Here is a 26,883-nt window from a genome sequence, read left to right as displayed (position 1 = left end):
AAGCTGCATTTTGGCCGTTGACCATGTAATTATACCCTCATCTTGACAGCAGACTGGGTTAAATAACCATGGGACGGGGGCCTGACTACTTACAGGTGGACTTGCTGCATTGTATGAGTACCAAGCTGTTGAAATTGGTAAAGTGGTCCAATTGAGGTAATGTATTGTCTTGATTGTAAAACTAGATAAATAGACATGGTTGAAGGCTCGGATTGAAATCACAGCCCCTTTCATTTCATTGTGAATATGCTTTGCTCTTATTTTGATCAATGTTGATGAGAGCATTTCAAATATATCTGTTACAAAGACTGTTTAAACTTGGTTGAGGAAAAGACAGCACAGATTGTGAAGTGACCAAGAAAGAATAGCAGTGAAAGCAGTTCTAGCTTTTGGAGATTTCACAGTTTTCACACGTTTCACAGTTTGGGCTGCAAAGTGGTGCAGCTGGTGGTGCAATGTATTTGAGGTTGGATCATGCCAGAAGTTCCGCAATGGAAGCCCGTTGAAGTGTGTAGTCAGCAGTAAATACATATTTAAATGGTCTTGTGGAATGTAGAATAACTACTGTATGTTACATAACCAACCTTTACTGGATCCCATTTCAATTGAACAATAAAGATTTTTCAGTTTGCGATTATGTATTATGAAACAGTAGTTTTCAGGGAAGCAAATGAGTCACAAATAATAGTGAAATAACCCAAGGAGCCAATTAGGATCATGACATCAGTTTCTTCCCATGTCCCTCCATTTCCTTCATACCCAAATGCATTACTCAATGAATACACTTGATATAAGCATCTACAATCCTCTGGCTGCCTAATTGCAAAGACTCGTATCCCTTAGACTGGAGAAAGTATAGAAATTCTTGATGTTGCACTTTGTGCAACAAAACATGTGCAAAGGCTTTTATTTTCTGTTTGCATGTGGTGATTGAGTTGCCCCTTTCACTGTGCGGCAGTCCTTCAGTCGTTTACATATCCAAAAGGAAGGAATGGAGGTGTGGATCACTGTAGCAGAGGCCAAGCCACTCAATGGAAATGAACAGTTACCAGCCTATTGTACACCCTGATTTACATTGTAAACTGAACTTCACATTTTTATGACAGAGAACTAACTTAAGCTTATTTATTCAAATCTGGGTGTATGGTATTAGAAGCCACGCTTGATGACTTGCGCAATGATTTGACCACTGGTTTGGTGTCGATGTAGCACAACACATCCATTTTGTAAACCTGCATCTGTATTTCCGTGTTGCTCCATTTCCCAAACTGATTGCCAGCCGCTGAGGTTGTCTCAGAACCTTTTGTCTGGGATAACAATTCTAAGTGATTTGAAAGTGAGCATAATAAACCCTCCTGCAAACTCCTTGTGTTGAACTGTTGTGATACTGATGTCCATGAAAAACAGAACATTTGTGAAGAAATGCAAGTTAGTTGTAGATAACTGCTAATGTTTTGATACATTTGTGGCTGTGAAAATAATACCAGACCACCTTGAGAATATTTGAATACACAATTTATATATACACATTATTTGAATGTCAATTTTTGTTCTTTCATGGAAATTAGGTTTATTTACAAGATTTTGTGCATTTTTGATTAAAATTGTATTTGTGAAATAGGTGGATTTGGGTATTCTAGACCTCCCCATGTTGGAGAGAGAAGATACTAGATACATTTATTTGTCACATGTTCCAGATGGCACTGTGAAATGTGATTACCATACAGCCATACAATAAAAATAAAGAACACAACACACAATAGAGTTTAACATAAAAACATCCCCACACAGCAGAATCAAAGTTTCCTACTGTGAGGGAAGGCACCAAAGTCAGTCATCTTCCTCTAATGTTCCCCAATGTTCACCCGTGGTCGGGGCCTCCCCGAGCCCTCCGCAGTCGCCGCTACGGGCGGCCCGATGTTCAGGCCCGCTCGCTGGGGTGATGTAAGGCCGATGTCGGGGCTGGGGGCATCCTCAGCGGCCTGGACATCAGTGTCGACCACCACCGAAGGCAGAAATCTCGTTGGAGAGAGGAGCATCAGTCTGATTTGATCAATCTGAAGAAGGGTCTCGACCCGAAACGTCACCCATTCCTTCTCTCCAGAGATGCTGCCTGTCCCGCTGAGTTACTCCAGCATTTTGTGTCTATCCCCATGTTGTCGGCTGGCTAACTGTACTCTGTTTCTCATCAGTGTTGAAGGGGAATATGTGCCAATGGAAGGAGACGAGGTCTCGTACAAGGTGTGTTCTATTCCTCCCAAGAAGGAGAAGAAGCAGGCCGTAGAGGTGGTCATCACCCATCTGGTGCCAGGAACGAAACACGAAACATGGTCAGGACAGATAGTCAGCCCGTAACAACCACCAACAATCCCATCCTGCTGCCTAACAAGGCGAGTAAGTATGAGCAAACCTCTTGAGTGTGTAGACCAACCAACTGCTGGCAGGATCGACGGTAATATTTCTACAAAGGCTGCAAAATGAAGCAGTTGGCTGATAGTTTGAACATCACTCATACTGTGCATGTTTTCTATTGAGGTGACTTGGCCAGTGAATGTACATGTGGAGTTTTCAACGGTATAGTCCCCCAAAACTATTATATTAAAAACCACACGTTCTTACCAAGGCAGCAATGCAATGGAACTTTATTTTAAACTGCACTGCCCTGCAAGTTATATACATTTTAGTTGTAGAATTGTTGAATTTCTTTGGTAGAGAATCTTGTTTGTTAATTATGGGCGTAATCATGTTAAGGGAGAGTGGTCTTGCAATATTGATTGCCTGGTCTGTGTGATATCCGCTTCTGCCCACTTCCCTCCAAACTAGTTACTCACAGGTTAAAAGCACTATGCTATTCCCTCTCCTCAATGCACAATGTACGTGGTTGCAGTGGAGATAATCATCACACCTACATTGATGACGTGGTGTTAGCAACATGTGGAGTTGCTGTCTGAAATTCTGGAGGTTCACCCTTTTGAAAGATGCAGTGCCTTCTGATGATACCTACATTGATTTGACACTGCTAATGACTGACTGTCTGTCAGAGAACTGACCACACAGCATACAACTAATTGACCAGTCTGGTGATAAATGCCACTGGACATTTTGTAAAACCTTGCCCACCAGTTTTCATTTTATGGTTTCACACATAATTTGGGTTTTTATATTGTAGATTCCTGTGAATCTTCTATTTTCCTAGAAGCTTTCTGTGTATTGGCTGATGGAAGCACATTAGAGCTGGCAGTTGAATGTCATGTCTTGGCAGTTGTTTGCCATTGTCCCCAACGGTATCTGAAGTTAACCTAGATAACCAGGTGAAAGAGGATTCAGCTTTAAAGAGATCGGCTCTTGATGTCAACATTTCTGCTGCTGATATCACTTTTCCCATCTGTGGCCATGTTACATTTTATGCCGCCACCTCCTTTCAAACAACTAATACAGAACGTGTAGGATCAAATAATTCAGTCAGCATAAAGGAGGGAATATTTCACAGTGGTTTAACCTGGGAGTTCTAAGACCCGTTGATGGGTGATATTGGGAACCCCCCTGCATTTCATTGTCCATGGTATTCATACGTAGGGGGGAGTCTGAACCTGCTGCCGTGTTTCACTGCAAAATAACTTAAGATGTTGCCATGTCTTTGAGTTCCTGACTTCTGTGAAGAATAATTTTTATTCTTCAGTGCCTTAATTTCCAACTCTTTAATGATCAGTTTGATTTATCCCATGACATCATATATTTACCAATATAAATATTGTATTTTAGTGTACCGTGCTGTTTAACTAAACTATTGGAATCTAGAAACATAAAAAATTAATGTATCATTTTGTGCCTTTTGGCATTTACATATTATCTGTATTTCTGAATAGAGGACAAATAAAATTAAATGAAACAAACATGTTGCATTGTTTTAATCTACATCTGTTGCAGCCTTGTACTTTGCAAAGCAGCTTTAACTTTCAAAATGAAACCTTCCCCTAATTTGTTTTTCTGTGTTCAGACTGCTTACTTAGTTTTTCAAAGGTATTTTATGAGGGTAGATTTAAAAAAAAAAGTTCATAATTAATTATAAGTAATCAATTTAAAACTTGAATTTAAATCTGGTTATCTATTGAGTAGACAATAATTGCAGGGGAGAATAAATCAATAACAGAATTACCTGTGCAATAGAGTTTAATAGTAGTACCAGGATAGGTATTGCTTGTAGACACAAAATGCTGGAGTAACTCAGCGGGACAGGCAGCATTTCTGGAGAGAAGGAATGGGTGATGTTTCGGGTCGAGACCCTTCTTCACTCAGATGTTGCATGTTTGTCTTTAAAAAATTAGGATATAATACGCCCGGATGGATAGATTCTCGATTGGCATGGTTGTCAGGGGTTATGGGGAGAGATAGATCAGCCATGATTGAATGGCAGAGTAGACTTGATGGGCCGAATGGCCTAATACTGGTTCTATCACTTATGTACACAGAATTCTTGCTCTCCAGCTTGATATGACATTAAACATGTACAGATCATTGGTTAAACCCCACTTTGTGCTTGTTCCGCCTTTAAAATATTTTCTGAAATAGAAGAAAATTCTGTTGCTCCATAAAATCCCCCAGGTTCACCACCCTCTGGCTAAAGAAATTCCTCCCCTTCATAAAGGAATGTCTTTTAGATTTGAGGTTATGACCGCTAGTCCTAGACTCTCCTACTAGGGGAACCATCCTCTCCACATCCACTCTATCCAAGCCTTTCACTATTTGGCTTTACTATACAGCTTTTCTAAGGGTGAGTGGTCAGCTGTGTACTTTCATGAAAAATCTAAATCATTGTCCACCACAGGGCCTTTCTACAGAAATGCTGAACAGGTAAGCTATGCTAATTCAGATAGCAATTATTGTGTAAAAAACAATGTGCAATATTTTTTGTACACTGATTTCAAATTGTGTGGACATTCAAATGGTACATCAAAAACAGCTGATTCAAGCATTTGAAAATCTCAGATCAAACGTAGACAAATGGTGGTTGTTGGTGATCAATCAGCTTTGCCCAAGGACATATCTGTAGAAATTCATCTTCAGCTGCATAGAACATTGAACAAACAGCACACAGATAGGCCTGATAAATTATTTATTGATTTAAAAATATGCCTTTCATTTCACCAAATTACACGTCACAGTTTGTGGATTCAATCTTGCACACTGATCTATTACATACACTCCTACCTAATTCAGTCAGGAGGAAACGGCTGTATGATGCTGACCTATTAAACTTCATAAGGACTGCATTTAGGACTGGCTTTTTCCAGTGAAATCCATGTCATGTTCAAGGTAAGTTTTTACATTGTTGTATTGAATGGCTGCAACCAGCAGTTAAAATTGCTTTGCCACTATGGGGGATACACCAGTCGGTACTACCTTGGGTTGCTGTCTCTATTTCACAGGTACATGGCTGGAGGTAGCATCGTTTATAATGCAGTGTGTACTATCATATATTACCTGCAAGCATGGTTGTGATTCAAACACTTGAAAAAGGATTTGAACTGTATATGTGGAGTCCCCCAAAAAAACAATTATGAAACAATGGAAAATAGTTTTAGAGTCATACATCATGGAAGCAGGCCCTTTAGCCCAACTTCCCCATGCTGACCAAGATGCCCCATCTACATTAACTAGTCCCACCTGCCTGCATTTGGCCCATGTACCTGTCCAAATGTCTTTATAGTAGCTGCCTCAACTACTCCTCGTCCCATATACCCACCACCCTCTGTGTGGAATAAGTTGACCCTCAGATTCCTATTGAATCTTTCCCCTCTCACCTTAAAATAATGACCGTTGCTTATTGATTTCCCAATTCTGGGTAAACACCAGGAGCTGTTTTATTTTCATTAAAATGATCCCATGACAATAAACCTTTGCATAATAACAACAATGATTTGAACGAGTGTTTTGAAATCTCACCCAATTGTCAACAATAATCAAAATTGCTACAGTAGAGTTTCTGACAAAGTACAACATCCTTCTGTGTGACCTGCACAAAGCACCCAATGAAGATACAAGTACCAGTGTTTTTATGCCCGCTAACAACTTTGGTCCAAACTTCCCAGTTGGCAATTTAGCTGATTAATTTTATGGAAAATAAGTCTAAAGGAATGGCATCTTTGAGGGTTCTCTTATGACATCAGCTCCCAACCTAATCCATGTTATACACGTAGTGTGTAGGATGGAACTGCAGATGCTGGTTTATATCGCCGATAGACACAAAATGCTGGAGTTACTCATCTCTGGATGGAAGGAATGGGTGACGTTTCAGACTGAAGAAAGGTCTCGACCCGAAACATCACCTATTCCTGCCTGTCCCACTGAGTTACTCCAGCATTATGTGTATATTATGCGACTAGTGCCAGTTATACAATTTCTAACTGTCAAAGTATCAGTTTAATATCCATGTCAGATTCTGCTTTACCTTTAATAAATACACTGGCTACTGACCGTCAGATCTTGTTCCGTCACAAGAGGGATTGTTTCCGGGATTATTGTCTACATACAGAGTCTCCATTGCTGACGATGGTTGACTCAATTCAAGTATATTTCTTCATGATGTTGGAAATTCCAATGTTCACAAATTTAGGATGGAATACTGGCCCCAGAGTTGAAGAACAGCTCCTCACAAATTCTCTGTGTGTCCGCTGGGCACGTGACAGTATGACCAATGGTCCGGGGATCACTGTAAATTTCATAATCGTTCCCACCCTGCAAATAGAAAACAGATTGTCTTCAGGGAAGAATTCATTACTGACTAACAAAGATTTAGATTATTTAGTGGAGTTTTAAATTGGGATCTTGTGGATATTAGACCAGAAGCTCTATACAAGACACAAACCATGCTTACTGCAGTTTTTAAGGTTGTATAGTCTGAATCATTCGGTGTTGAACAGACCTTGCATAGGAATTCCAGTTTGAATGTTTTTGTAATGGAGGTATTTTTTATACCATGAAAATCCAAACCGCACATGCAGGAAACAATTCTGATCAAAGGTCGTCATCCCAAACTGTGTCTGTTTACCACAGATGCTGCCCGAGCTGCTGAATGATCCAGCATTTCTTATTTAGAAGGGAGGATGAGGGTGGTAGTGCAGCTGTACTGCTCCAGATAACTTTCCTCATATCTTACTGACCTTGCATCTATAATTCAGTGAGGTAGATATTTAACTCTTAAGTTGAGAAGTATGTTAGTTCTAACTTTTGTTACAAGGTTAAGGCAGGAGAATGGGCTGAGGGAGAAAGATAGATCAGCCATGATTGAATGGCAGAGTAGACTTGATTTCACCATGAATCGACCCACCCATACTCTGTCATCTTCCTCTGCTGGTGACCTAAGGTCCAACAGGACGTCGGCCCACCAGTTTCCACGATTCAAGGACGTGCTCAAAGAAACACAACACCCCTACCGATCCTGGGAATCTCTGGCCCTTGGCGGCTCAGAGTGGAGAAGAAAGTATTGGGAATGGTTTAAGATCTTGAGCCCATGCATCAGGCGCACACAGAAGCCCCGCAAAAGGAGTGTACTACCCCAAAAACGATCTACATGTTTGTCCTGCCCCATCTGTGCAAGTATCACATTGCATCAGATGCCTCGCTGTCCTTGCAACTAGACTGGAAGTAAATCATACTGAGGGACTGCTTTGGAAGAAAAGGAAGTCGGTAGGCAGCGACAGCTTGCTGGTATGTTATAAACGTGCCCTGGGCTGCCTCCTGGTGGTCAACTTGATCAACTTCACATACATCATAATCCCCTTGTTCACTTTGTGCCAGGAAGCTGATGGAACGACTCAGGCCTTCAGCTGGGTGTTAATAATTACTCTCAATGGTTGCTTTTTGATAAGAGACAACTTTTACAAGAATGATCTTATAACAAGAGGAATCAAATATAGGAGCAAAGAGGTCCTTCTGCAGTTGTACAGAGCCCTAGTGAGACCACACCTGGAGTATTGTGTGCAGTTTAAGGTCTGCTAATTTGAGGAAGGACATTCTTGCTATTGAGGGATTGCAGAGTAGGTTTACAAGGTTAATTCCCAGGCTGGATGGACTGTCATATGCTGAGAGAATGGAGCAGCTGGGCTTGTACACTCTGGAGTTTAGAAGGATGAGAGGGGATCTCATTGAGACATATAAGATTGTTAAGGGCTTGGACACGTTAGAGGCAGGAAACATGTTCCCGAAGTTGGGGGAATCCAGAACCAGGGGCCACAGTTTAAGAATAAGGAGTAAGCCATTTAGAATGGAGACGAGGAAACACTTTTTCCTCACAGAGAGTGGTGAGTGTGTGGAATTCTCTGCCTCGGTGGAGGCCGGTTCTCTGGATGCTTTCAAGATACGGCTCTTAAAAATAGCTGAGTCAGGGGGTATGGGGAGAAGGCAGGAAAGGGGTACTGATTGGGGATGATCAGCCATGATCACATTGAATGGCGGTGCTGGCTCGAAAGGCAAAATGACGTACTCCTGCTCCTATTGTCTATTGATCTGCAACAATTCTTCAATGAAGCCAGACAGGAGCAAAAGAAACAAGCTTGTCTGGAATCTAGACTGTGTGGTTCCCTGGAGCACCACCACGTTTACACCAGCATCAATTACACCAGCATCAATTCATGTCTCCCTTAATCATGAGATTTATCAGAGACTTGTACATTTCAACAGTTGCATAATTTACAGTCTGACAGTATTGTTGTGGTTGGACCAGACCAACGGTAGAGCAGCTGCCAGTAATTTACTGCTTAGCAATCAGGAGAGAACAGCCAAGAAGATCCTGTTTCACCTTACAGTGTAAACTACTAACATCTGTTTTAAAATATATTTTTAGTTCATGTATTGCAGGGACCTGATTTAGTGATGGCACAAAATGGAAGCACTGTTCTGCAGGCCAGCAAGAGTCAAATCCAACTGCTTGGCTGAACTCTCTAGCATAGCACCGCTGTTTGGACTCGCTCATGTGGGCCAGACCACTGATGCTGGCATTCGAGCCCAGCAGGCAGCGACTGGGAGAGTGTCAAGTATGAAGCATGACGAGGGACAGACACTTGGTCCACTATCTACTGCCCCACACATGGTTGCTGGTTCTAAGAGCCACATAACCCCCTGTTATTAAGATGCTGCTGACCAGAAACCTGGCACAGAGCCCTGCCTTTCCCCATACTGTAGCAGGAAGAGAGTGTGCAGCAGGACTGTGCATCCTGTTGCACCAACTCAGTGTGTAGGAAGGAAGTGTAGATGCTGGTTTAAACTGAAGATAAACACAAAAAGCTGGAGTAACTCAGCATGTCAGTCAGCATCTCTGGAGAAAAGGAATCGGTGACATTTCGGGTTGAGTGCCAAAATGTCACCTATTTGTTTTCTCTCGAGATGCTGTCTGACCCGCTGAGTTTCTCCAGCTTGTTGGGTCTAGCTTCAGCATGTTCTCCATTAACCACTTACCTTCCCTGAGCAAATCTAAAGAGTAACAAACGAGAATAAATCCATAATTTGGTAATAAAGGTCAAGCAGAATTTGTGTTCAAAATGTTTCAAAACTCAAGCATTTGCTTTAATTCACAAGTGAAAATTATTGTAGCTGGTCAATCTTGGCATTAAACAATTCCTAACTGGCTAGCGTCAAAGTGGGAGAGGGGAGGGCCAAGAGAAAGGAGGGGATATTGAAGAAAGGATATGGGGCAGTGTAATGAGGGAGGGGAGCTGTGAAGAATGTGATGAGCACCTGTGGGTGGAGCAGAGGAAGGTCTGCACTTCATGTTGCATCACATTGAGTTCCAGCTCTCGTTCCACTTGAAATGTCAATGAAATGATTACTGCAGGATTAAAGCTCTTTACTCACTGGTGATGTTTTATCTCCAAAGAAGTGTATGGCCTTCAAGTTATCACCCTCGAGGATTCCCAGACAATATCGCTTATCCCACCCATCTGGAAACACGTCGAAGCTGATCTGTCCACCTAGAACAGTGGGGAGAGTAAAGCTGGTTTAGAATGACCCTGTACATTTGCATGTTTACAGGTGTCCATGCAGAAACCTGTGTGCTAATAACTATATAAACAAGACACAACATGTTTGTTATTGCCGTAATCAGATTAACACAAACCCATCGTCAACTTCCTTAGGGTAGATACCCAATCAGCCACTACAATTTGGTCTGATATCTAAACTAATCACCCACTGATCTGTGAAGTCTTTACAAATAGTAAAAATGTTGATCATTCCGACTGTAATGAGCAACAAAACCAGGTTTAATACAATGTGCGAGGCCAGACACAAGCTCAATAGTGTTCACTCTGTGCTTTAATACAATGTGCGAGGCCAGACACAAGCTCAATAGTGTTCACTCTGTGCTTTAATACAATGTGCGAGGCCAGACACAAACTCAATTGCCTTTGACATAAATGTCTGCAATTTAGTATTAAACCACAGAGTGAACACAAGGAGTTTGTGTCTGGCCTTGCACATCGATTCAATCTGGTTTAAACGTGTTATGGGGAGGCCAAGTAGGATCTGAGAATCAAAATCAGTTTTGCAACTTTTGTGTAGTGACAATACACGTTGGATTTGGTCGTGTCTATTTCTGTTGAGTTTTCTGCAGGTTCACTCGCAGAATTCAAATGAAATTGATTTGTACCAAACTGCCTAAGAATAAATGTATTGTGCATAATGAAATTGAATAAATGAAGTTCTACTTAATTATTTCTGGTGTTTTTAATTCTTTGAGGTGTACAACAGTATATACATTCTGTTAGAGACAGAAGGATATATTAATTAAAACATGGGTAATAAGAAGCAGCCTTCCAACCCGTTCCATTGAATGACTGGATTGCATCATGGAAAGTGGTCTTTGACACACACGTTCATGATATATAAAGATACCAGACTGCTCCATGGAACAGGCATCCAATCACGTTGAGAGGTCGGTCAAGACTCCATGCCATGAAACACAGATGAGATCGGGACTAGAACTATGGACGCAAGGAAGTGTGAGATGTGCATCAAGTCTGAGAACACCATTTGAATAGGTTAATATTGGGGTATTTGGCATCATTGAAGCACAAATATCAGAGGGGGTGGGCTTCTCAAAATTATACGCTGGATCACAGAGTTCCCAGAGCCTCAACAGAAATAGACACAACCAAATCAACGTATATTATCATTATATAATAGATGCAAAACTGATTTTGATTCTCAGATCCTACTTCACCTCCCCATAACACGTTTAAATAGTGATTGTTTAAATGACATCCACATTTCAGGCCTCCAAGTAGTTCTTCAAACAACAGAGTACTGTAAACTTACCCCTAAATGAGATTGTTATTTCCTATCTCAATGCAATTGTTATTTGCATAACATAATGCCAATTAATTGAGAAATTAAAAATTAATATATATAATAGAACCACAGCTTTTTACAGCACCCTGCTATTTTACAAAACTATTTGATAAAATTCTAGTGAGGTGCTGTAGAGAAATAAAGATTTCCTAGTTTTGTTTTTACCGTAGAAATAATCCCAAAGCTTTCCCACCACTGGAAAGAGAAAATTAAAGTTACCTATAGAAAATGTGAGTCCTTTCCCTGCAAATTCTTTTTGTAAATCAGCCACAAACTTTTCTCTGATCTTTTCTTCCTGTTGCAAAACAAAGCACATTTTTAAATGCCAAACTATAAAAACGGTAAAGGTGCTGTCCCACTGCGGTGAGCTAATTCGCAAGTTTATAAGAGTTTGCCCTTGACTCATACTCGCAGGATGGTCAACACGAGGTCCTAGGAGGTCTTTGTAACTCCTTCATGCTCGAGAGTGGTCCCCGCGTACTCGAGGCCTCAGCTAGGTCGAGGCGGTTTTTTCAGCATGCTGAAAAATGCCCACGAGTAAAAAAAGGTCGCCATGGGAAAAGTCGATACTTTTTTACTCGTAGGCTTAGTCGAGGTAGGTCGTAATGCTATCGTAGGTAATCAAAGGTAGTGGAAGGTAAAGCTCGTTGAGAAAAAAAAAGGTAAGTAAACTGACCGGTAATGTTAAACGCCCACTAAACTTTATTAAAAGTTGTCTGGCTTCTTAAAAATGTCTCCACTCCTTCTCCCTCCCTTCTCTTCCCCCGCTCTCTAAAGGACAGCCGTCTTTTACCTTCCTGTTCATCGTGGGTGTGAATTTCAGACAGAGCTTCCCCGCTTTCCCTGGCCCATGCCTTTGCGATGTGTGTGTGTGTGTGTGTGTGTGTGTGTGTGTTGACGGTCAATCCAGCTCGCGGTTTCATCGCTGACGGTTGATCCAGCTTGAGCTTAAAGGTCGAAGACAGTCGCTGAAAAGTTGTGTTAGTGGGACAGGCCCTTCAGAAACTACATTCAACTGAAGAAGAAAAATCCCAATGTATTTTGTTTATTTTATCAAATGTTAGAGGTTTCACATTATTTGCAGTTTACGAGTTTGGTTTCTATTACTTTCCTCAGCACATTAAAAAGGTGCTTTTAAACTGCTGATGCGCAGTTCTTTCAAAACATATGATTCAATTTCCAAACAATCTGTTTTGAACAAAAGGGCTGAATTAATACTTTACCAAAATGAAAATAACCAGTTAATATTTCATCTAATCAGAACACAAGGAAAACAAATAGCAAATACTGGCAAGAGTTACACTACACAAGGACATTTGTATCTGTAAGCACCGTTCCAACTACGTGTAAACTGAAAATATACCAGCCGGTTTTTTAGTTAACAGGAACAAGAAAAAGGCTAATAGAATATTAGCTATTAGTTCATGGAACTTGCAATTCAAGAATGAGGAAATGAAACATAAGATACTCAGTTTTTGTCATACGATCAGGAGAATTCAAATAATGATTACAGATACTGTGGGACATTGAGGACTAAGTGATGGTGGTTGGGGAGGGGGAGAGAAGGAAGCTGGAAGAGAGGGGCATTTTTCCTGCATCTAGCTTGTCCATTCCATTTATAATCTTATACGTTTCTATAAGATCGCCTCGCATCCTTCTAAATTCCAGTGAATACAAGCCCAAGCTTTCCAAATATGTCAGTCCTGCCATCCCGGGGATTAATCTCGTGAACCTACGCTGCACTGCCTCAATCACAAGGATGTCCTTCCTCAAATTAGGAGACCAAAACTTTAATGTGGAGGTAGATTAATTTTTGAAAGATCAGGGAACGAGTGCTCTGGGAATCAGGGACAGAAGAGTTGGGGCCTGCAGCAGATCAGTCAGCACCACAATTCACCATCGTAAAATGCTGGAGTAACTCAGCGGGACACGTCTTGACCCGAAACTTCACCCATTCCTTCTATACAGAGACGCTGCCTGTTCCGATGAGTTACTCCAGCATTTTGTGTCTATATTCGGTGTAAACTAGCATCTGCAGTTTCTTCCTACACACACCATCATAATTGAATGGCAAGGCAAGCTTGAGGCAGCTTATCCCAGCTCCCTGTGTTCAGTTTCAGGTCACGTCTAAGAAACTTCGTATTATATAGAAAACATACTGAGCATTTTAAAATCTGCATAAACAGTGTCAATGACTTTGTTGTGCTACAGCACCACCATGTGACGAAGCTCAGAGAATACAATTGCACTTACACTACAATTAGGATGACTTTAGATGAGAAGCCTCCGCCTTTACCTTCTTAGCACCAAATACCTTCCTTGATCATTCAACCAGGTAGACACTCGCTTTCCTTTAACAATATGCATTCCACCTTCACATGCTTATCTTTGCAAAGTGCCTAAGATCAGAGGGAATTTGATCTTTTTGCTGTGAATCTTTACTCGTTTGATCTATGGAGGGTGAGGTGACTGGGCTCATGAGGTGACGCGGGGAAGCTGAGGGCAGATCATTTTCACAGGCTTAGACACGTCCCATTCCGTTGGGACCATTTAGGGCTCTGCGGAAAAGGTGGAAACAAGGAGCTGTGGCTGATGGAACTTGGGTAAGAAAGGAAGTTTCAATCTGGACTGAGGAGAAGTTACAGGCTTAACAATGATGTTGGTTATCTCCATTTGTGAAGATTAATTGGGCACCTTCCATATATATTTCCTGTACATCATCCAAGAGCTGAACAACTTTTTACAATCAACTTACTTTATCAAGTTCAAAGAATTCAATCCGTTCTTCTTGGCTGCAGCTCCTGCCGATGGGACTGATGTTCAGCATTCCATTACGGAATTCAATAAAGGTGCCCCTGTTTAGGAAGAGTAGTTTTATATACCGTCACCAATGCTTAGACCGGGTACATTTGAACTGCCCTGTCTGGTCAAATAAATAGTATTGGCCAATGGCCCAGGGTGTTCTTTAGCATTATAAAAACACTTCTGTCTAATGTTAAATTAAATCACATCTGAAGGAAATATATCCCCACTGATATCTAGGGGGAAACAGTTTTAACTTTAATTTTCCAAAGCTGTTCAACCAAATGGCTCATCTCAACTCCAAATTTTCTCTTTTAATAGCTGACAAGACTTGTAGATTCATTATGCTGGAGTAACTCAGCAGGACAGGCAGCATCTCTAGAGAGATAGATTATTGGTGGAAAATAATTACTCAATGTCAATAAAGAGGATTGCAAAATTAAGTGGTTTAATTGCAGATTAATTTTGTTTTACCTTTTTCTGGGTAACTTAATCCTGGCCATATAATTTAAAGAATAGTTGATCAGGTTCTGCAGCACTTCCTCACCCATATGCTCCTGGATGCTCTTCAAAAAAGAGAAAACTCATTTAAAAAACACATGCGAGTTGGTTTCATTTCATGCAGAACTATGGCATTAGTTACCAGACTCTGTTCATGCAGGATGTTGGCTGATGGCACAGCTTCAGTCTGGTCCACTGGCTAAGAGTTCTGTCTATTGCACGCTATTAGTCATAGAGTACAGAAACAGGCCCTTCAGCACAACTCATCCATGCCGGCCAAGATGTCCTATTTAAGGTAGTCCCATCTGCCTGAATTTGACCCATATTCCGCTAAAACTTTCCTATCCAAGTATCTATCCAAGTGTGTTTTATAGTACTGCCTCAACTACCTCCTCTGGCAGCTTGTTCCATACACCCACCACCCTCTGTGTTGCTGCTGTTCAGCATATCTTGCAGCTTCATGAGATCACACCTCATTTGTAGCTACGCTTGGTGCTGGTGCCAGCATGCTCTGTTCTCCACTCCTCACTGAAACAGACCTCACCCCCTGACCTGACAAGTGCTGGAGGAGTGAGGGACAAAGGTTGAAGACATTGCTGATGCACTTACGGCTGACGCGATACACCTCATGGATGGCAGTCTGTGCACAGTCACATCTACTCTGTGTTGCACGCCTGTAGTGCACACAATGTCCTGGACACATCTACTCTGTGTTGCACGCCTGTAGTGCACACAATGTCCTGGACACATCTACTCTGTGTTGCACGCCTGTAGTGCACACAATGTCCTGGACACATCTACTCTGTGTTGCACGCCTGTAGTGCACACAATGTCCTGGACACATCTACTCTGTGTTGCACGCGTGTAGTGCACACAATGTCCTGGACACATCTACTCTGTGTTGCACGCCTGTAGTGCACACAATGTCCTGGAACGTGTTGCATGGTGTCTGGCCGGTCACTGTAAAGGGAGGTGCGTTTATGACTGTTTGGTCAGTGAGAATGAAGTAGTGCCAGCTCTATTACTGCACAAATTGGCGCTACCCTGCAACAACTGCTGGTTCATCCCTCACTTTCATAAGACATAGGAGTAGAATTAGGCCATTCAGCCCATCGAGTTTGTTCCAACCATTTGAACATTGGGATTAGTTAGGTTAAACCATTTACTCAAAAATATGTTGATTCTGGCGAGTATCACCTTTGGTAAAAACATACCTGTTTGTTCAAAAAATGTCCAGCTTTATATGCAACTAAGCCATTTTCAGCAAATACATAGTCGGCTTTTGAAATAACTGCAAGAAAAATGGAAGAAGTTTACAATCCAGTAAAAACAAGTTGCTCACGTTCTTCAGGAACGATGCAACCAAACTCAATCTAGTTTACCTATTTGCTTTTATGCTTCTAAACCATCAAGTAGCTGATAACTCTGCAAAGAAACGTTTGATAATTTGCTGCATGACTGCTTTTTTCTAATTTCCATATGGAGTCATAGAGTGATAGAGTGTGGAAACAGGCCCTTCGGCCCAACTTGCCCACACTGGCCAACATGTCCCAGCTACACTAGTCCCACTTGCCCGCGCTTGGTCCGTATCCCTCCAAACCTGTCCTATCCATGTACCTGTCCAACTGTTTCTTAAACGATGGGATAGTCCCAGCCTCAACTACCTCCTCTGACAGCTTGTTCCATACACCCACCTCCCTTTGAGTGAAAAAGTTACCACTCGGATTCATATTAAATCTTTTCCCCTTCACCTTGAACCCATGTCCTCTGGTCCTTGATTCCTCTACTGCGGTCTCACCATCATCTTATACAACTGCAACATGACCTCCCAACTCCCAACATATCAAATCAGATTCAATGCAATTAAATATGTAGCTGGTTTACAAAATTATAAGAACAAACTGCTATTTCTTACACCCCTGCACAATGAATGCAACAGAGAATTCCCGCATGCATACACACACACGTGTATATATATACCTTTTGCACTCTGTGTGCGTGTGTGTATGCATATGTGCGCAGACACAGTGTGCGCACGTATGCATACACACGCACACAAGAGTGCAAAAGGTAGTGAATAACTGAAGGATGTTCAGGGATGTAGTATAGGTTTTATGGTGCAGAACCTAAAACAAACTGATAGAGGGCACCAGTGATCTGCATCACTGACAGTCTGTGGCTCAAGCCGCTCACTGTCACACAATGCTGTACATGGTGGGGAAAGCCACGTTTAACTGTGTGACTAGTCACCTCCTCAAACAACTCAGCCGCAGTGATGTCCACTGTGGGTGGGGCTCGCCGCAGGGACCGTGCACCATGGGCAAGTGTGGAGCTGGGGCACTGTCCACCTGACCCTCGCCCCCCCCCCGGTCCATCGGCCACCGCCTGACCCTCACCTCTGGGCCGGTGTGGACCACTGCCCGCCCACACGACCCTCACCCCTCCGGCCCCCGACTAGTGTAGCCCACTGCCCGGCCGCTGGACTCACCGTCGCCGCCCAGCTGCTCCTTGATCTTGTCCACATCGGAGCCGCTGACAATGCCGACCCGCACCCGCGCCCTCAGCCGCTGCAGGAACTCCGCCATGTGCGGCTTGATCCTCTGGGGGAGAAATGCGGGGAGCAGGTCAGCGGCAGCGGGGGTAACGTTGTGTGGATGACCAGTGTGTGTGGATGACCACTGTGTGTGTGGATGACCAGTGTGTGTGTGTGACCACTGTGTGTGTGACCACTGTGTGTGTGTGTGTGTGTGTGTGTGGATGACCACTGTGTGTGTGTGTGTGTGTGTGTGTGTGTGTGGATGACCAGTGGTCTTTATAACAAGAGGAATCGAATATAGGAGCAAAGCGGTCCTTCTGTAGTTGTACAGGGCCCTAGTGAGACCACACCTGGAGTATTGTGTGCAGTTTTGGTCCCCTAATTTGAGGAAGGACATTCTTGATATTGAGGGAGTGCAGCGTAGGTTTACAAGGTTAATTCCCGGGATGGCGGGACTGTCATATGCTGAGAGAATGGAGCAGCTGGGCTTGTATACTCTGGAGTTTAGGAGGATGAGGGGAGATCTCATTGAAACATATAAGATTGTTAAGGGTTTGGACACGCTAGAGGCAGGAAACATGTTGGGAGTTGCAGATGTTGGGGGAGTGCAGAACCAGGGGCCACAGTGTAAGAATAGGGCGATTTCACGAAAGGTCACTGTAGCGTAAATCCCCACTCACGTGACCGAAAATTTAAACTGGGGGACAAGCGTCACTTCCGGTACATGTTAGTGGATGGGAAAACACGCACTTTCACACCCGTTAAAAACATCGAAAACGGCCAGGTTTTGAGCTGCAATTAAGTGAGCCAGTCGGGGTGACCGTGAGGAACAGCTACCTAAATTTACAGTCCAAAAAAAAGATAGAAACTAAGGTAAATACAAGAGGGAGCTGAAAGGGCCAAAAAGGCGGAAGTTGATTGCAGACATTTTTCGTGGAGATTTAAAGATCCAAAATATCGGGAATTATCGCGTTTGCTCGCTGCATTTCATCAAAAGTGGCATTATTGGCTTTGTTATCTTTATTCATTTGTTATATGAAAAGTATTAAAAGTTAGAAACCCGTCAGTAAAATTGCAAAATCGCCCATGGTTCTCGGGTGGGTTTTAACATGCAAAATGAAAACCCATTTACCATTTAAATAATCGTAAACTCTCAATGCGTTTGGAAATCGATTTTACTCAGATGCAAGCTTACGCTCCAGTGACCTTTCGTGAAATCACCCTATAAGGAGGAAGCCATTTAAGACGGAGACGAGGAAACGCTTTTTCATACAGAGAGTTGTGAGTTTGTGGAATTCTCTGCCTCAGGCTTGAGGCAGGTTCTCTGGATACTTTCAAGAGAGAGCTAGATAGGGCTCTTAAAGATAGCGGAGTCAGGGGATATGGGGAGAAAGCAGGAATGGGGTACTGATTGTGGATGATCAGCCATGATCACATTGAATGGCGGTGCTGGCTCGAAGGGCCGAATGGCCTACTCCTGCACCTGTTGTCTATTGTCCACAGTGTGTGTGACCAGTGAGTGTGCGGCTTCATGTGAAGACCAGGCCCCACAGGCTGTCCCGGGCCCAGTCCCGGCCCCCGCTCTCACCACCAGCCCCTCCCTGTGCGCCCAGCCCAGCCCAGCCCGGGCCCACTCTACTCCCTACCTGACGGGCGTCGGTCAGAGTGCCGTCCACATCGAACAGACACAACACGTCACCGCCACCCTCACCGCCCGCCGCCATCTTGCTCCCGCTGACAGCGCCGCGCAGGCGCACACCGAGCGCTGACGTCACGGACTACATTTCCCGGCGTGCCCGGCGCCGAGGGACAACACGTGGATCCCCTGAAGAAGGGTCTGGACCGGAAACGTCGCCCATTCCATCTCCTCTCCACAGAGGCTGCCTGTCCAGCTGCGTTACTGTCCCTGCGATGAGGCCTGGCCGCTTTAGGGACTACATCTCCCAGCATGCGCGGCGCCGTCTCCATGGTAACCTGGAGGGGGCGCCGGTGCGCAGGCGCGCGCGCTGAACGCTGGGAGGAGACTCGGCGCCGGGGGAGAAGAGAGGAGAGGCCGCGATGGTGGGTCCCGGTCGCCCGTCCCCGTCCCCGCTTCCCCACCGCCCAGTGTGGGTCCCGTCCCCCCCGTCTCCCGGCCCCGCCTCTCACCGCCCAGTGTGGGTCCCGGTCACCCGTTCCCGTCCCCGTCCCCGGCTCCCACCGCCCAGTGTGGGTCCCGTCCCCCCCGTCTCCCGTCCCTCGTCCAGCCGCCTGTCAGCTCCCTCCACACACGCTGCCAGGCCCGACGAGCCCCCCCCCTCCCCCCCCACCGCGCTCTGTATTTGCCTCAGGTTTCCAGCATCTGCAGGCCCAGCGTCTGTATTTTGACGCAATCCACTCCCCCCCTGGTCCTGCTTTTGCCAGCATTCACCGCGGTATTGTCCGTAGGAGAAACCCTAATTTGAGGAAGGACATTCTTGCTATTGAGGGAGTGCAGCGTAGGTTCACCAGGTAGGTTAATTCCCGGGATGGCGGGACTGTCATACGCTGAGAGAATGGAGCGGCTGGGCTTGTACACTCTGGAGTTTAGAAGGATGAGAGGGTGTCTCATTGAAACATATAAGATTGTTAAGGGTTTGGACACGCTAGAGGCAGGAAACATGTTCCCGATGTTGGGGGAGTCTAGAACCAAGTGCCACAGTTTAAGAATAAGGGGTAAGCCATTTAGAACTGAAACGAGGAAACATTTTTTCACACAGAGTTGTGAGTCTGTGGAATTCTCTGCCTCAGAGGGCGGTGGAGGCCGGTTCTCTGGATACTTTCAAGGGAGAGCTAGATAGGGCTCTTAAAAATAGCGGAGTCAGGGGATGTGGGGAGAAGGCATGAACGGGGTACTGATTGTGGATGATCAGCCATGATCACAGTGAATGGCTCGAAGGGCCGAATGGCCTACTCCTGCACCTATTGTCTATTGGAAACACAGCAGTAGGTGTAAAGCACTACTGTGCCTTGACCTCGAATAAGCTCTGAACTTCAATAGACTTTTATTATCATTACACTATTATTTGTTTTTTGAATATGTGTATGTGTATATATGTATAGGGATATGCATATCACATATTCCACACATACACACTGAGCTTTTTCTCTTGTTTATTATATTGTTTACAGTGTACTATGTTTACATATTCTGCTGTGCTGTATATCAAGTAAGAATGTCATTGTTCTATCTGGGACACATGACAATAAAACACTCTTGACTGCGATGGGAAAAGAATATTCATATAATTCAACACCGAAGCAAATGGCTGGCAATTATCAACATGACCCAACACTTGCCCTCGCTACACATGCTTCCTGATCTGCTGAGTATTCCCAGCATTTTCTGTTTTAATAAAAATAAATAAAAGCTGCAATAGTTTATGGATCTGCCAAGATGCAGGACAGAAGGTCACAGGAGATCCTTCTTCCCTGTGGCTATCAAACTACAACTCCTCTCCCTTCTGTTGTGGGGTAGACTGACTTTAATTTAATGTTTCATTTATTTTGTGTTGGCAGATCAATTTCCCTCCTGGGATAAATAAAGTTCTATCTTTATATATATATATATCTTTATATATATTTATATCTTTATATATATAGTTATAATTGCTTAATATCTTAATACAATTTATTAAAACTGGAATTAGTTGTATTAATTGTGTAAGCACTGGTTTAAATTCTACTCCATGTCCACTTTACAGATTGATTTTTATTTTGTTTAGGTGACAGTGTATCAGAAAATCTTCAACTTTTATCAAAGAACAAGCAAATCAAGATCTTTAATGTCTCTGAGCACCTCAACTAGCCGTAAAAATGCAGTTGCTTTTTCTTCCAATCAGTTCAGGTCTTGCGCCCTGGGACATCCTCAGCATCTGCTACTGCTCAATCTGCGACCATACAAAGAGCAAAATTGTGCAGGAGGACAGATTCAATGCCGGGCTCTGTCTCTGGATGAGCATGATTACCGGACACAAGGCAAGACTGCAGACAATGAACATTTCACAGCGGTGTACAGGTTTCAAGGAATACGATTCTTCAGCGCTATATCCAAGTTTAAACTAGTTCAGACTGGCATAACTGTAGCTCTCCTGCCTCCAGTTTACTACTTTTACCTCCAGGACCTGGTGCAGTGTTCTTTGGTCAGTTACATCACTGGGCTATCGGGTTTTGCCATTGTCATGCTCTACTCCATGAGTTACTATCTAAGGCGTTTCATCGGGATGTTGTATTTGAACGACTCTGGGACCACACTGATGGTTTCACACCTGACGTTTTGGGGAAGTAGGAATGACTTTTATGTTCCAGTTAAAGATGTCGTGCCTCTTGGAGATACCGGGGATGCAACAAGTGAAAGTATTCTGCAGTTTAGAAGGTACAATAGCACTGAAGTTTTCTACTTCACTATTAAGTTTGGCCAGGTTATTGACAAACAAAAATTCTTGCAGATATTTGGTTGTATTCAATGAATAAAGAATTCTAGATTTGCATTCTGTTCTAATAACTTGTAAACTATGATGACAAATATAGATACTGAAGTAAATTGAAGAAATGGTTTTCAATTTTAGTTTTAACTTTATAAATCACAAAACTAAAGGTGTGTTAAATGAAAATTTTAATTCAGGTTAAAATAAGTAACTTATTTACACCACTTGGGGTACAAACACAAGATCAATACAGCCACTAGTGGCTGCACTGCCATTCAATCGATCACAAGTGATCATATCCACTCTTATATGATCCATACCCTCTAATTCTCCTGGAATCCACAAGATTTAGTAATAATAGAAATATATGGGCACCGTAATATATTGTGACAAAGGACTACTTTGGACAATAGTGTTATTACACACTGTGTAAGATCACATCTTTCAAAGTGAGTGATGACATAATCAAATAAAACTTGGGATCAAACCTTGATGGGTGGCAACTTGGTCAAAGAAATGTGTTTTAAAGATCACCTTAAACAAGGAACAAAAAGTTGAGTCATGTCAAGAGAGTTTATTGTCATGTGTCCCAGATAGGACAATGAAATTCTTGCTTTGCTTCAGCTCAACAGAATATAGTAGGCATGAATACAGAACATATCAGTGAGTCCATATACCATTATATAAATATATACACACATCAATAAATAAGCAGATAAAGTGTAAATAAACATAATGGTCTATTAATGTTCAGAAATTTGTTTCAGTTGAGCTTAATAGCCTGATGGCTGTGGGGAAGCAGCTATTTCTGAACCTGGATGTTGCAGTCTTCAGGCTCCTGTACCTTCTACCTGAAGGTATCGGGGAGATGAGTGTGTGGCCAGGATGGTGTGGGTCCTTGATGACGCTGGCAGCCTTTTTGATGCATCGACTGCGGTAGATCCCCTCGATGGTAGGGAGGTCAGAGCAGATGATGGACTGGGCAGTGTTTTGTAGTCTTTTCTGGGCGCGCAAGTTGCCGATCCAAGCCACGATGCAACCGGTCAGCTCTCTACTGTGCACCTGTAGAAGTTAGAGAGAGTCCTCCTTGAGGCAAGGAGATTAAGGAAAATAATTATATATCTTAGGGTATTGTGCAAGGCTGCTACAGGTGGAGGGATTAAAAGCAGGGACGTGTTAGAAGCAGAAGAATGTTGACATCGGGATCATAGACATGAAATCTGGATGAGAATATTGTTCAACATGTGGTCAGGCTTGGAATCTGAGTGAAATCAGTAGGTGATGGGCAAAGTGTCTGTTGGTAAAAGTGAGGTGTGCAGGAGAGTGTATGTCCTTGCAAACAGTAAGATGCTTGAGCAAGGTTCACACTGGGCAATGTCTGGAACGTGACACTCAAAAATAAGAGCACGGGGTTGGTGCCGTCACACACGCTCCCCTTTTACAGGGTGGTGTCCCGTGACTTCTTGTCAGAAGTGTGCACACAATTTGTGGACTCCATTTCCCAGTAATGGTCATTTAGTTGGTACCTAAAACAGGCTCGATAGAGCAAGACTTTTTTCTTGAGAAAACGTTTAGACAAAAATTTCTGCAAGACAGCTGACATCGGGTCTTTGAATCAGATTGAAACATAGAAATTAGGTGCAGGAGTAGGCCATTCGGCCCTTCGAGCCTGCACCGCCATTCAATATGATCATGGCTGATCATCCAACTCAGTATCCCGTACCTGCCTTCTCTCCATACCCTCTGATCCCCTTAGCCACAAGGGCCACATCTAACTCCCTCTTAAATATAGCCAATGAACTGGCCTCGACTACCCTCTGTGGCAGGGAGTTCCAGCGATTCACCACTCTCTGTGTGAAAAAAGTTCTTCTCATCTCGGTTTTAAAGGATTTCCCCCTTATCCTTAAGCTGTGACCCCTTGTCCTGGACTTCCCCAACATCGGGAGCAATCTTCCTGCATCTAGCCTGTAAAAACCCCTTAAGAATTTTGTAAGTTTCTATAAGATCCCCTCTCAATCTCCTAAATTCTAGAGAGTATAAACCAAGTCTATCAAGTCTTTCTTCATAAGACAGTCCTGACATCCCAGGAATCAGTCTGGTGAACCTTCTATGCACTCCCTCTATGGCAATAATGTCCTTCCTCAGATTTGGAGACCAAAACTGTACGCAATACTCCAGGTGTGGTCTCACCAAGACCCTGTACAACTGCAGTAGAACCTCCCTGCTCCTATACTCAAATCCTTTTGCTATGAAAGCTAACATACCATTCGCTTTCTTCACTGCCTGCTGCACCTGCATGCCCACTTTCAATGTCTGGTGTACCATGACACCCAGGTCTCGCTGCATCTCCCCTTTTCCTAGTCGGCCACCATTTAGATAATAGTCTGCTTTCCTGTTTTTGCCACCAAAATGGATAACCTCACATTTATCCACATTATACTGCATCTGCCAAACATTTGCCCACTCACCCAGCCTATCCAAGTCACCTTGCAGTCTCCTAGCATCCTCCTCACAGCTAACACTGCCCCCCAGCTTAGTGTCATCCGCAAACTTGGAGATATTGCCTTCAATTCCCTCATCCACATCATTAATATATATTGTAAATAGCTGGGGTCCCAGCACTGAGCCTTGCGGTACCCCACTAGTCACTGCCTGCCATTGTGAAAAGGACCCGTTTACTCCTACTCTTTGCTTCCTGTTTGCCAGCCAGTTCTCTATCCACATCAATACTGAACCCCCAATGCCGTGTGCTTTAAGTTTGTATACTAATCTCTTATGTGGGACCTTGTCAAAAGCCTTCTGGAAGTCCAGATACACCACATCCACTGGTTCTCCCCTATCCACGCTACTAGTTACATCCTCGAAAAATTCTATAAGATTCGTCAGACATGATTTACCTTTTGTAAATCCATGCTGACTTTGTCCAATGATTTCACCACTTTCCAAATGTGCTGCTATCCCATATTTAATAACTGACTCTAGCAGTTTCCCCACTACCGATGTTAGACTATCTGGTCTGTAATTCCCCGTTTTCTCTCTCCCTCCCTTCTTAAAAAGTGGGGTTACGTTTACTACCCGCCAATCCTCAGGAACTACTCCAGAATCTAAAGAGTTTTGAAAGGTTATTACTAATGCATCCACTATTTCTGGAGCTACTTCCTTAAGTACTCTGGGATGCAGCCTATCTGGCCTTGGGGATTTATCGGCCTTTAATCCATTCAATTTACCCAACACCATTTCCCGGCTAACCTGGATTTCACTCAATTCCTCCAACTCCTTTGACCCGCGGTCCCCTGCTATTTCCGGCAGATTATTTATGTCTTCCTTAGTGAAGACGGAACCAAAGTAGTTATTCAATTGGTCCGCCATATCCTTGTTCCCCATGATCAACTCACCTGTTTCTGACTGCAAGGGACCTACATTTGTTTTAACTAATCTCTTTCTTTTCACATATCTATAAAAACTTTTGCAGTCAGTTTTTATGTTCCCTGCCAGTTTTCTTTCATAATCTATTTTTCCTTTCCTAATTAAGCCCTTTGTCCTCCTCTGCTGGTCTCTGAATTTCTCCCAGTCCTCCGGTATGCTGCTTTTTCTGGCTAATTTGTACGCATCATCCTTCGCTTTGATACTATCCCTGATTTCCCTTGTTATCCATGGATGCACTACCTTCCCTGATTTATTCTTTTGCCAAACTGGGATGAACAATTTTTGTAGTTCATCCATGCAGTCTTTAAATGTCTTCCATTGCATATCCACCGTCAACCCTTTTAGAATTAATTGCCAGTCAATCTTGGCCAATTCACGTCTCATACCCTCAAAGTTACCTTTCTTTAAGTTCAGAACCATTGTTTCTGAATTAACAATGTCACTCTCCATCCTAATGAAGAACTCAACCATATTATGGTCACTCTTGCCCAAGGGGGCACGTACAACAAGACTGCTAACTAACCCTTCCTCATTACTCAATACCCAGTCTAAAATAGCCTGCTCTCTCGTTGGTTCCTCTACATGTTGATTTAGATAACTATCCCGCATACATTCCAAAAAATCCTCTTCCTCAGCACCCCTGCCAATTTGATTCACCCAATCTATATGTAGATTGAAGTCACCCATTATAACGGTTTTGCCTTTGTCGCACGCATTTCTAATTTCCTGTTTGATACCTTCTCCAACTAGGTGGCCTGTACACAACACCCACCAGCGTTTTCTGCCCCTTAGTGTTTCGCAGCTCTACCCATACCGATTCCACATCCTGCAAACTAATGTCCTTCCTTTCCATTGCGTTAATCTCCTCTCTAATCAGCAACGCTACCCCACCTCCTTTTCCTTTCTCTCTATCCCTCCTGAATATTGAATATCCCTGGATGTTCAGCTCCCAGCCTTGGTCACCCTGGAGCCATGTCTCCGTGATCCCAACTATATCATAGTCATTAATAGCTATCTGCACATTCAACTCATCCACCTTATTACGAATGCTCCTTGCATTGAGACACAAAGCCTTCAGGCTTGTTTTTACAACACTCTTACCCCTTATACAATTTTGTTGAAAAGTGGCCCTTTTTGATTTTTGCCCTGGATTTTCCGGCCTGCCACTTTTACTTTTCACCTTGCTACCTATTGCTTCTACCCTCATTTTACACCCCTCTGTCTCTACGCTCACACATTTAAGAAACCCTTTCCCTTTAACTCCAACCCTCACTAGCCCATTCGACACCCCACCCCCCTTATTCAGTTTAAAACCACCCGTGTAGCAGTGGCAAACCTGCCTGCCAGAATGCTGGTCCCACACCTGTTAAGATGCAATCCGTCCCTTTTGTACAGTTCCCCCTTACCCCAAAACAGATCCCAGTGATCTAAGAATCTAAATCCCTGCCCCGTGCACCAGTTCCTCAGCCACACGTTCAGGTCCCGTATCTCCCTGTTCCTGCTCTCGCCAGCACGAGGAACTGGACATGCACTACCACTTCCGGATGTTCACCTTCGCCCTTGAGGATTTTCTGCACTCTGTCCGTGACATCCTGGATCCTGGCACCAGGAAGGCAGCACACCATCCTCGCATCCCGTCTGTTGCCGCAGAAACCCCTGTCCGTACCTCTCACAATGGAGTCTCCCACTACAATGGCGTTGCCTGCCTTAGGCCTTTTTGGTTTTGGCTCAACAGCCCTATTCGCATCACAAGCCAGTCCGCCGCCCAGTGTAAACACCTCTTCTGTCCCGACAGCTTCTAAGTGGGTGAACTTGTTCACAAGACGTACA

At 43.5% G+C, this 26,883-nt stretch overlaps 3 protein-coding genes across 7 annotated transcripts in view; 2 read left to right on the top strand and 1 right to left on the bottom strand.

The window, feature by feature from the left end:
* Window positions 1–3,895, top strand: part of carhsp1 (calcium regulated heat stable protein 1) — a 45,174-nt gene extending 41,279 nt beyond the window's left edge. For all 4 annotated transcript variants that reach the window (XM_033041175.1, XM_033041178.1, XM_033041177.1 and 1 more), the window contains exon 4: window positions 2,193–3,895. In XM_033041175.1, coding sequence (XP_032897066.1) covers window positions 2,193–2,355 — 163 coding nt within the window. In that variant the 3' untranslated portion in view covers window positions 2,356–3,895. The remainder of the gene's footprint in view (window positions 1–2,192) is intronic.
* Window positions 3,896–5,098: 1,203 nt separating this feature from the next.
* On the bottom strand, window positions 5,099–18,958 carry pmm2 (phosphomannomutase 2). The gene is made up of 8 exons (XM_033041172.1): window positions 18,829–18,958; window positions 17,135–17,246; window positions 15,861–15,937; window positions 14,620–14,711; window positions 14,099–14,198; window positions 11,563–11,638; window positions 9,850–9,965; window positions 5,099–6,735 (listed from the first exon to the last, which is right to left on the bottom strand). The coding sequence occupies exons 1-8, from the start codon at window positions 18,904–18,906 to the stop codon at window positions 6,610–6,612; spliced, it is 777 nt and encodes a 258-aa protein (XP_032897063.1). The 5' UTR covers window positions 18,907–18,958; the 3' UTR covers window positions 5,099–6,609.
* Window positions 18,959–19,080: 122 nt separating this feature from the next.
* Window positions 19,081–21,743, top strand: tmem186 (transmembrane protein 186). 2 transcript variants are annotated; one of them, XM_033041173.1, is made up of 2 exons: window positions 19,081–19,243; window positions 20,926–21,743. In XM_033041173.1, exons 1-2 carry the CDS (start codon window positions 19,241–19,243, stop codon window positions 21,667–21,669), a joined length of 747 nt encoding a protein of 248 aa, XP_032897064.1. In that variant the 5' UTR covers window positions 19,081–19,240; the 3' UTR covers window positions 21,670–21,743. The 2 variants fall into 2 exon arrangements, with proteins under 2 accessions (XP_032897064.1, XP_032897065.1); XM_033041174.1 differs by having other exon boundaries at window positions 20,905–21,743.
* Window positions 21,744–26,883: the final 5,140 nt, after the last annotated feature.

This window comes from Amblyraja radiata, chromosome 22, assembly GCF_010909765.2.
Source record: "Amblyraja radiata isolate CabotCenter1 chromosome 22, sAmbRad1.1.pri, whole genome shotgun sequence".
Taxonomy (NCBI): Eukaryota; Metazoa; Chordata; class Chondrichthyes; order Rajiformes; family Rajidae; genus Amblyraja; species Amblyraja radiata.
This window is presented reverse-complemented; position numbering and strand designations above follow the sequence as displayed.

Bases quoted from the DNA above. Each gene is read 5' to 3' on its own strand.
- pmm2 (XM_033041172.1), bottom strand. From the start codon at position 18,906: ATGGCGGCGGGCGGTGAGGGTGGCGGTGACGTGTTGTGTCTGTTCGAT. The intron at 17,247-18,828 runs GTAGGGAGTAGA...TTTCTCCCCCAG, and splicing joins CTCTGACCGACGCCCGTCAG to AGGATCAAGCCGCACATGGC. The intron at 11,639-14,098 runs GTAAGTTGATTG...GTTTTGCAACAG, and splicing joins AATTCTTTGAACTTGATAAA to GAAGAAAAGATCAGAGAAAA.